The 11,443-nt window shown below is 39.3% G+C and overlaps 1 protein-coding gene across 9 annotated transcripts in view; it reads right to left on the minus strand.

The window, feature by feature from the left end:
- Positions 1–11,443, minus strand: part of CEP55 (centrosomal protein 55) — a 352,577-nt gene that overhangs the window by 275,885 nt on the left and 65,249 nt on the right. For all 9 annotated transcript variants that reach the window (XM_044056672.1, XM_044056671.1, XM_044056669.1 and 6 more), the window contains exon 4: positions 11,168–11,230. In XM_044056672.1, the coding sequence (XP_043912607.1) occupies positions 11,168–11,230 (63 nt within the window). The remainder of the gene's footprint in view (positions 1–11,167; positions 11,231–11,443) is intronic.

An 11,443-nucleotide genomic window follows, 5' to 3' on the forward strand; every position in this document is an offset into this window, starting at 1 on the left:
CACAGTGCCCTGAAGCTTTGAAAGCTGGCTGGGTGTTCTATCCTTGGCAGGATATTATAGCAAAGGCTACAGCAGCAGTGATCAACATGATGAGCATTATTTAGGCTGTTTGTGCGATTATTGGGATGGCCCAAATGGGTTGTGCAAGATCTCTTTTCAGCAGAGACCTGAGGAGAAAATAGCATAAACCTACAGACTGCAACACAAGAAAATGTAGACAATACACAAAAAATACAATACAATACAGCATGATAAAATGAATGACGTTTTACAAAGATTTTCCATGTTCTTTCTCCCTTATGAAAAGAAAAACAGTGCAAGATACTTTGTATGAAAGAGAAGGAGGGATATGAGGCATGTTAATGAGTGGAAAAGATTGCAATTAGGAAGAGACAGGAGAGCAAGGAGGTATTAAAAGGAAAGATTGTTGGAGCATTTTTCAAAGAGAGATTTAGTGCAAGTGGAAAGGTAACAGTTTAGAGATGGGAGGGTGAGAAGATTGGAGAATTCTATGGCGATAAAGGGCAGACAGCATGATTAGAGTGACGATAAAAAGAATACTGGCAAGTTTAGCCAGGTGAGCTGGAAACAGGAGCAGTGCAGCAATTTGCTAATAACTAGCCCTTTAGTTCAACTGTGAAGCAGATGGGGAAGGATATTTGTGTAATCGTAGCAAGGTGGAGCTCCACAATTTAGATATACAGGAAGTCACCACAGGTGCTGTATCATTTCTTTTGCGATGAAGTAGATTTGTGTTTGAGGAGCAAAGGGGCCTTGTGGGACTGTACCCCTGTAGGAGGAGTGAGGGAGGGGGATTTGTTAGGAAAGAAAAGTATTGTGTGTGCTAGTTTTAAATTGTGTAGAGCTGATGTTTTTGCAAATGAGACAGTTTAGTTGTGTGTGTGTTAATCAGTGATGAGTTGAGTTGACCAGTTTGGGAGCACATTTAGCAATGTTGTAGCACCTTCTCGTTTTGGGATTAATGTTCGGGAAGATAGTTAAGGCAGACGGTAAACTTGATAAGAGACACTAATGCAGAACTGCTACATTCTGAGTAGCAAAAGCTTTGGAAAGCAGGCCTAATTTATAGTGGGTAGTTCTCACCAAGTAATGAACAGGTTTGTCAAATTTAAGTTTATCTTTTAGGATGACCCCTAGTTTGCTTTGTGAGACTTTTCTAGTTGTACATTTTGAAAGGAGAGAAAAAGGATAGTAACCTTGGAATTTTTGTCTCTGCAGGATCTAAGAGTAAAAAGCATTATTACACTTTCCTTGGGGTTTAGGAGTAGTTGCAAATGAGAAAGGTTTCTAAAGTGGTGAATGATTCTAGAGTGAGGGTAGGGAGGAGGATTACCAGACTATTGAACTAATGTTGCATGAGCTGAAGTAGAATCAAAATTATTAATGAAATGTTTAAATAACAAAAGGCCCAAGAAATTAAGTTTGTGGTACACCAGTAGAAACTGGTAAGTATGCAGAAAAGGAAGAGTACTATTTGACTGCTTGTGAGTGGGTGTGGAGGAAACTGGTGAACCAGCTGAGTAAAGTACTGGAGAATCCCTGAATGAAGAGGATGTAGTAATTTTTGGAAGGAAGACAGCATCAAAAGCTTTAGGATGCTCAAGGAATATTGTGGATTGGAACTTATTTCTCTCTAGGAATGAATAGCATTAAGGAAGGACAGTAGGGCTGTGGTGGTGTTATTATGGGGCAAAACTCTATGCCGGGTGTGAGAGAAAATATATTGCTGGATGGGAGGTACTGAAGAACTGGATTATAGACACACCTTTCAATATTTTGATACAGCTGAGAGAAGAGCAATGGGACAAAAATCTGATATTTCTGTGGAAGTGCCATATTTATGCAAACGTAGAATAGAGGCTCGTTTCCATAGTACAGTTCAGTGGCTTTAGATATAGACTGATTGAGGAGTATGGAAATGGGATAGCAGAGGAGTGACAGCTATTTTTAGATACTTTAATGTCAGATTGGCGGAGGTTGTTGGCTTTAGCTTTCTAAGAAGTTTTTTTCAATAATTTTGGTCGATATTGGATGTAAAGGAAAATGCACAGGATGTGATGAAGTCAGAAGTGATGAAAGAGAAGACTGACTTGCAGTTTGTTGCATTAGTGTGGCTACTGTGTCTATGAAATGAGAGCCGAATTTGACATTTCATTGGTGGGAGACATTGGGAAAAGGGTTGGGTTGAGAGTAACTTTCCTGGTACTAAGGTTATTTATGGAGGACCAGGACAAATTTAGGTTAGAGTCAAGAAAGTCTTCGAGACAGATGTATTAGTTCCATTAGTCAGCAAAGGTAATTTTATTTTTAATAGTGGCATAGTAGTCTGTAAGATCGAGGTTTGTTTTGTCTGCATGCCATGCTTTCCAAGCTTTAGCTTCTTGCAAACATCACAAAATACTTAATAAAAGCAAAGTACAGACATTTAGGAACAAGTGTGGGCATTATAGCAATAAAATTAAATGGGAAGACAATATTATGTGCAGGTGTAAACACACATGCTAAAAATCTACTACAGAATTACTGAGAATGAAACTGATGTATGATCCCATTGCAACAGTCTTAAAATGAATAGAGACTTTATATGGGAAGATAAATTGTTTAGAGAAGAATGAAGGATGACCGAGCTTCTATTAGAAATGATGCAATCAGCATGAAGGAGTAAAACAAGCTAAAAAAAGGCTGCGTTGGGACAGATGTGATGGAAAAGAACATGCAATAAAGTCCATGCATTTTCTAGGCCTTCATTATGAACAGGAAAGATCTGCACAATATATCTGGATGCAGAAACACTGTTTAGGTGATTTGAGTATTTCAAGTATGAACAGAAAACGGAAATAAAGAAAAGAAAAAAAAAAAAAAAAAAAAAAGAAGAAGGAGGACGACAGATTATGAAACAAAACACATTCAGAGCATTTTAAAATGATGAAGATAGGTGGTAGCAGTGTGCACAATGGCTCTAGATAATGGTCACTGTTGAGATGATATCCAGACTCCATTTACAAAATGGGGAAAAGGGGGCTGATGCATTTATCAGCCAAAGAATAAAAATTGGGTAGATGTGATAACAGACCTACAGTTGATAAAATGAACAGCACAGCAGTGTTCACGATACATTTCTTACGGAATGCTGAGAGATACATATGGGAATAATTATTGGTAGAAAGCCATGAGAACTATAAAACATACTAAACAGGTGTTAGCTGCAAAAGGCTGGGACACTGGTTAATGGCACAAAAATAGAAGTTTTAAAGAAATAAAAGCATGATGGCAACGCAAGCCTAGAAAGTGTACAAGTCAATTGTGAAGTTAAGAAATAAAATGAGAACACTACTAAGAATACTGCACATGTTGGAAAAAAATATTCCACAGAAGGCAGGCTTCCATTAAACTTGTTATAACTGTACAGAAATAAGAAAAAAAAATAAAAGCTCATGAAGAAAATTGTAGGAAAAGGGGCAAAAATTACAATATTTGTATGCACACATTAGCAAGACAAAACACTGGAATTAGCAAACCTACAGAAGGGGAAATGGTACCAGACATTAAAATGTTGGTTAGAATATAGCAGTAGTCAAAAAAAAAGTTCCACCTGTGTTGCCCATTTTCATTCTTCCTCAACATAAGTGTTTGGATCCGATCCTTGGATCTGACTCGGCCTCTATTTCACAAATCGAGGATACTACAAGCGCTCAAGCTCCTCCCTTACCCATAATATTGTAGTCCCTCTCATTCTCCAGATCTTGTTTGCAGCTCCTTATTGCATGACATAACATGACATAATGAAATTTTAGCTGTACTATGGAAAGTCACTGCTGAGCTCAAATAGAAGGAAAGTACAGTTGTGTACACTTACCATAAATGTAAATGTTAGAGTGTATTCACTGTTGCAGTCATCACATTAGGGTTATCCCTACCAGGGTAGCCCTCAGCCGGCCCGAATACCAGAGACTTAGTATTTCTGCATCGGTTGCTGTGGCTTGGGGACTGACGTATATATTTTACCTTCAAGCAGATAATCTTTAGTATTTCCTCAAATATCTGGAAGATACTCTGGAAGACCGGTAGCAAAGATGGGATTTTTGGGAGAATCAGCCTCGTGGTCCTTATCCAAGTCCAGAGGGAGAGTCTTCTGGCAAGTCCAAGTGTTTCCTCTTCCATGTGATCTTGCTAACAAGGCACAGAGGGGGGTGTACCAAAAAGTGGCAGACCAAGAACTGGGATAGTGTAACTACATCCTGCAGAAACCTCTCTGACTGTAGTGTTACCTGTGCGGACAGCATGGATGGCAGAATGTGAGTGTCCATGAACCACCACTTGTTTTATCAAATGGGGTGGCATGTAATCAGCAGTGGCCCGAAACACAAGGTTAACCTCAAGGAATAGACATTGAACAATGCCAGAACTAAAGTGGACCCGTTCCTGGGACTGAGAGGGTCAGCACTAACCCACTAGGTTGATGAGAAATCAGCACATCTGCCAAGGTCATGAAATGCCAAAATGCAGACTCCACAGATTTTATATTTATTCCCAAAAGAAACAGAGTAGAGGACAGTCTTGGCACATAAGACCTCGATATCATCAAAAGCACCAACCCAAAGGATGTCAATGTCAGTAACTCAGACGCTAACAGCTAGGTCTATCACAACTGAGGTACAGATCCTGAATGGACCACACGTTTCGATGTCAACTAAGACATGTTAAACAGAATGTCAGGTACTGGGGCTTAAAGCATCCCCATTAAAGAAGGGTCAGGAGTCAAATATGAACATATGGACAGAGAAGGTGCTTTCAATTCCCCCACTCAGTATTAGTAGGGGAAGACAGCTGGGACCATATCTGTTGCACACTGAAAATAACCTGTTGCATTCTCTTATATTCCAGCTATACTGACATTAACCTACAGGACCCGACAGATGTCAAAATGAGTAAAGGGGCAATTAAAGTTCTGAATCAGAAATGACTGACGACACATTTTCAGTGAGGAGTAGGGAGTTAATTCCAAGAGGGATAAGCCTTCAAGGTGCTTAGACTTGGAGTACATTCAACCACAGCACCTCGAACAGAATTATTAAACGAGACACACACACAGAGGGTTAACTTTATTAGCACTAGGCACAGTCTCCTTATTAGACTTAATCTTCATAGAATCCCTGCAGGTGGAAGGGAAACCCCAGAAGAGAATCAATTAACTGGGTTAGCCCAAAACTTGTCCAGCAGTAAACAATTCTTCTCTTCATTAAAGCTGATGGCATAAACCTGGCACAACTGAAGCATTTTCAAATAAATGTTTTTTACCTAAGCACACAGAAGGGGAGAGCTAGTTTGGCCAGCAACTGTAAAACCACAACTATGCACTGTTCAACTACGTATGGGAGGGGGGTGGAGAAACTCTTGCTTCTTTCCAGCTGTGCATAAAAGTTCCCTCTTACGGAAGGGAGAGTGAGAGTGGGTGAACTAATAATAATGAAGCATAGCTATGCAATTCTAGACTGATGTATGTGCAAAGTCTTGTGATGCATGCAACTGTGAAGGTTAGCAGCAGAAGTGGAAACATTTCAGATGGGAGGCAAAATTTTCAGTGGGGTCGCTGCTAACAGAAAAAAAGTGGGGGATGACAGTGGAGTCTATATGAAAGAGGAGCTGGAGTGACTGCAGATTCTGTGTCACTCATAAGCAGCACTAATTGCCCATTTTTTTTTTTTTAAACCTGCTCATTGCCCATCTACTGTCGGTCATCTATCACCTCTACCATTTCTACCTCTGGTTCTGAAGTCCTGCTTGCCTTCCCTCACAAGTCTAGCACTCTTTATTCAAGCCTACCATAACATACCACACTACCTGGTATGCTCTACTGTCATATACAATGTTTCCATCCAGTGTTGTTCTTTCATACTCCTCCTATCATGTCCGCCCTCCTTACCCACACTTCTCCCCAATCACACTGATTTTTTTCATACACATCTCCAAGTCTGTACAACTCCTCTTACATTCACCTCTTTAAACACTCCTATGCTGCAGCCTCATCTCTGCAAAACAAGCTTTACACTACAACAAAACTAAAAATTGAAGGAACTCTTCTCCCTACAGTCTCTCACCCTTTAAACCCCAACTCTGTGTAGTGTCATTCCTAACCATGGACCACCCCCACTGACCAAATATACGACTCCCCACCTCCCCATCTCAGACAATCTTCTACAACTAATTCTGAGCTGAAGTTTCTCCATATTAATATCAGAAATATTACTAACAAAACAACTGACCTACATGCGTGGCTAGTCATGCACTTTCAAATTCTTACATTCTAAAACCTGGCAGAAACCAGGCAAAGATGTGGAAGTTACTCCCACTAGCTACAGCATTTATAGACTCACTTATAGAAAAGGGAGGAGGCACTTAAGCATGCTGAAATAGTCAACTCTCTTCTCAGACTACACAGAAAAATGTATGCATCACTGCCTTATACACCCACCAGAAAACATCTCTACTAAAAAAATATTCCTTTCTGGGTAACATCAAGCATCACTTACGAAACACTCATTCTTGGGGACCCAAACATACACTAACTTTCCATCACTACTGACTTCCCCATCATATCACTACATCTGTTTGAAGTCAACTAGGTTCAACAAGCCCAGTAATAAACAATCCCTCCTGGACTGGATCCCGACCACCACTCTAACAAATTTTACTCCGGAACATTACCAGACACACTTAATGATCATCTGACCAAACAATCCATGTACACAGAAATCACATTACTGAAACACATTCATATTCACTCTAAAATTGATCACTTGGAATCTAATTGGAACCATTCCTCTACATTACACTGTTCTTCTCTTTAGTACAACTTGCCTTAATGCACTAAATAATCCGACTTAGATTAGAAGTAAGAGTAAAGCATACCCCCCCCCCCACCAGCTGTCCTGACACCAAAATGCTGATGCATAAGAGATATCACCTGGAAAATCTGGCAACAAAATCAAATTCCACAAGACCATCAAAACTTTGACCTTTATAAGATTGTGGAGGTATCTAAATGACAAAATACACTTAAGATAAGCATTCACTATAAAAATCTAAGACTTTTGGAGGGCCCATCAAAAAAACTCAACTCCTGGTAGATGTCAACAGCCCATCCCATGCCCAGATACAGAGTGATGTCACTCTATTAAAATCTAAAAATCAGCATAAATTCATTACTCATTAACAATTACAATCTTATTTCTCAACCCATCAATGTCAATGCCTTCTTCATCTCTATCGTACCTGTACCATAAAAAGTACCTCCTCAGACATAAACCAGTCACTATAGCTATTAATAATTTACCAGGCAACTACCTCAAAATTGCTGCTGAAGCCATAGCCTATTATGTCTCTCTTCTCATAATTCGATTTACAGAAGAATCTTATGACCCAACTTCCGGAAGAAATATTATACCCTCACAGAGATGGCAACATCACTGAACTCATCAGCTATAGGCTCACAGCCATAAACACCCATAATTTTCCACCATTGTCTAAAATCCTGGAGAAATACATCCACACTCAACTACTTGGGCATAACCTTGGCAATCTATTCTCTCCTGCCCGGCACAGTTTTAAGACAAACAACAGCACTAATACTGCATTATTCAGTTTCACAAACACCATTAATCAAAAATACAATACAAGCAATATTGGAATGGCATCATTATTAGATACATCAAAAGCCTTTGATACAGTATCCCATAACATGCTACTGTTTCAGCTAGGATACTTGGGCGTTATCCTATCCCACCCTCTCCTGGTTCCAAAGCTACCAGATAGATAGATCAGAAGCTGTTAAATGGTAATCAAGCTACTCCACCATCCTACCTAGCATATGTCAATGAACCCAAAGGATCAATACTTGGGCCCCTCTTATTCAACATATTTATTTAATTTACATGCAGCTGCTAAACATGCCAACCTAATCCCATATGCTGATTGTGACACTGCCAGCCCAGTTATCTGGAATTGTGTAAATAATCATATGTCATTTGTGAATATTAATACGATTCATATGCTTGTCTTATAAATGTAAGAGAACTATATGTTATGTGTATATTAAACTATTGGTGCAGAAGTGTGTGTTGAACAGGGTTGGTACAGTACTGAGCTTAAAGGATGTGTCCACAGTGTACCCTACTGGAAAAGAACACAAATGTATATAAACTATATACCTGTGCAAATGTATGCTTTAATAGAAGCTGATACATACAGAATTAACTTGCAAAACTTCAAGAAAATAAGTGGAAATTGTTTATGATTGCATTATCTCCTAGTTTCAGTGAAACAGAATGTCTAGAGCTAGAAGTTGTTCTGTTGTCTTGAAACAGAAATAATTACTAGGTTTAAAGTGTAACAAGTGTGCAACTGTTTTAATTCTTCCAGTTCTAGGCAAACTTCTGATAGATATTTACTTCTCACACAGAGATGCTAAAACTCTAGTTTGTTAGCCTGGGAACTGAAGGCAGGTGACAAAGAGTGATGTCATCCCGGCTAACCCAGCAGTAATTATGTGTTATTAATTTAAGAACAATCTCAGAGAGAAAGTCTGTGCATTTTGTATGTTGTCTTGGGCCTAGCAACAACATCCAATCATCATCACCATTTGCCTTGCTCTGCAAGTAAGTCTAGGGTAAAGTAATTTCTTGATATACTTGGGAATATAGTAAAGATCAGTTTAGATGTTTCATGTATTTATTTGAGATGGTCCTGTAATGTTGTTTTAAAATATTTCCTGTGATTCTGAACTCTGTAGTTAATATGTTGCTCAAGTATTGTTTTGTTCTTTTATTATTAAATATATATTTAAACATTTTAATTGTGGCTGGTTTGTTTAGAGATATTTAAGCTCAGAGTACTTGAATATGCATTTGGTGACACTGTACCGGCCACTCCTAAATAGCCTGGTTCTTGGTCAAACTTACCATTTGGATAATAATAACATAACACAGTAGGCTTGGTCACCCTTTGCAAAGGGCTTTAGGAGTAGCTGATAAAGAGGGGTTGGTGGCAGTAATAACTACCATAAAGTCGGAGCAGAAGGGGGCATAGCTAGATGGGCAGAGCTACTTGGGCAGGTGGTTAGAGAGGGAGCTGGAGGTCTTGGCTTGACCCCTCAACTGAGATCTTAACCCTATAGCTGTGTCAGTGGGGAGTCTTGCGGATTTGGAGAAAGAGGGAGAAATCAGTCCCCAGACCGACTGTGATCTCGGTGAGCTGTTACTGGAAATTGTACTTTACTGTGTGTGTACTTATTCTCCCGCAGTGCATGTCCCTCACTGTTGCCAGTTGTGACTATTGAGGCTCCTTGATTACTAGGCCAGTGCAGGGGCGTCACATGGATCATATTCCGCTTGTATGCTCAGCCCAGAACCCTACTCAGCTTCAACATCTCACTCAGAACACTTTCACCTCTATCAAAATTTGGCTGGGCAAATCCAACCTCATTCTGAATCCAAACAGGACAAAATTACCATTTTCACACCAAAGTCCAATAATGATTTTAAAATTTGCTTTGCAATCACCTCCTCCAGCAGCACAATAATTGAAGTAATAAAAAGTATCAGAGGAGTGCACCACGTACTGCGTAACAAAGCAACTTCAAGAGGTCCAAAATATCCAAGGTTTATTGCATTAAAAACAGACAGACATAAAGGACTGCAGTTGGTAAGCGCTTTCACGTTAGAGTTAACGCTTCATCAGACATCTGTTAACTCTAACGTGAAAGCGCTTACCAACTGCAGTCCTTTATGTCTGTTTTTAATGCAATAAACCTTGGATATTTTGGATATTTTGAACCTCTTGAAGTTGCTTTGTTACGCAGTACGTGGTGCACTCCTCTGATACTTTTTATTACTTGTGGTTCTTCGTTCGGAGGGTGCTTTATTCAGCAGGTATTGGTTCTTTTTTGTACAATAATTGAAGTATTCAAACACTAAACTACTAAATGTCACTATTCACTATAACTTGAAATTTGACTTGCATATCCAGCAAGTTGGCACAAAACACCAGACGTGGAGTCTCTGTGTTAAACAGAGTCAAACAGCGTCACAACAAAAGTAGCAGGACAACCCTCACCTTCCCCAATCTTCTTTCCACACTCCAATACTGCCTCACTAATTTTCACCAACCTCTAGGCTACAAAGAAGAGCAAGCTCGATCAGTGTTATAAAATGGCCAAATTCCTACTGATTAAATGTTACTTTGTTCATGACTATATTGTCCTTTAGCATCTCAATTGGGCTTGAGGCCACCCCAACTTTTCTCTCCCTCAAGTACAGGTAGCACACAGTGCAGTGCATCGTCCTGAGAGGTGGCCTGCCTACGCTCTTTGCTACAAAGGTGCACCCCAAACAGGCAACTCCACTTAGGTGATCAAGATCTCTTCATTGTTCAAAAGTCCAACAATATAGCTGGGGATGCTGTGTATTCCAGCAATGTCTCCAAGGATTTGAACTCCATCTCACTCCGTATTAGGCTCACAGAGAACCCACTCATTTCAAAACTAAACTAAAACTCCTCCTCCTTAACTCTTATTCTGGGGAGTAAGACCCATAGCTAAGACTACCAGCTAGCACTACCCCCATACCAAGTCCTGTACTTAAAATTCTGCTGAACCACCCAAGTACTGAAAATGCAGCTTTGTTCGTTTTTATGTAGAATGTGAAAATTGTGATAGTACAATATATTATTTAACTGTGTGTACAGAGCTTTTCCCCCTCAATTGAAAAGGAGCTTTGTGCCCAGCTGAACTTTTCTAAAACAAAAATAAAGATATATCTATACATGTCTATATATCTATATCTGTACATATCTATATATCTATACATGTATTTATATCTATATCTCTATACAGAACCTAGCAGCTCTGGTTTAAAATCGGTACATGTAAGGAGTTAATGTTGGCTGGGAATGTTTTTGGAGCAGATCTAAGTTCTGACAGTGTTAGTCTTACTGGTAGCATTGATGAAACCTCAAAGGAAAAAAAAAAAACCACTGCTACTGTTCCATTGTGAAGCAAGCTTAAATATAAAAGTCATCCAAAAATAGAAACAGCTAATGCAGCATTCACTCAGAGCTACATGGGTAAGCACGAGAAAACAGAAATACTTACATCTTGCAACTGATCTTGAAGAACTTTGCTTTGTTCCGATAGCTTCTGGCTTCCTATACCTTCCTGAAATAACAGAAAATGATAGACATTACTCAAAGAATCAACAGAATTAATAATGTGACCAACATTAATAAAGTGAACACATTCAGGCTAGTAGTTTTCCAAAAACGGGAACTTTTAAAAGGGAGTGAATGAACCCAATCTATAAACAGTACAAAAAATGTCCAGTAGTTCAGTGACATTATGCATTTAACTTAATGAATAGAAAGACACTAA

Source organism: Protopterus annectens, chromosome 14.part0, assembly GCF_019279795.1.
Source record: "Protopterus annectens isolate FY-2018-M chromosome 14.part0, PAN1.0, whole genome shotgun sequence".
Lineage (NCBI taxonomy): Eukaryota > Metazoa > Chordata > Ceratodontiformes > Protopteridae > Protopterus > Protopterus annectens.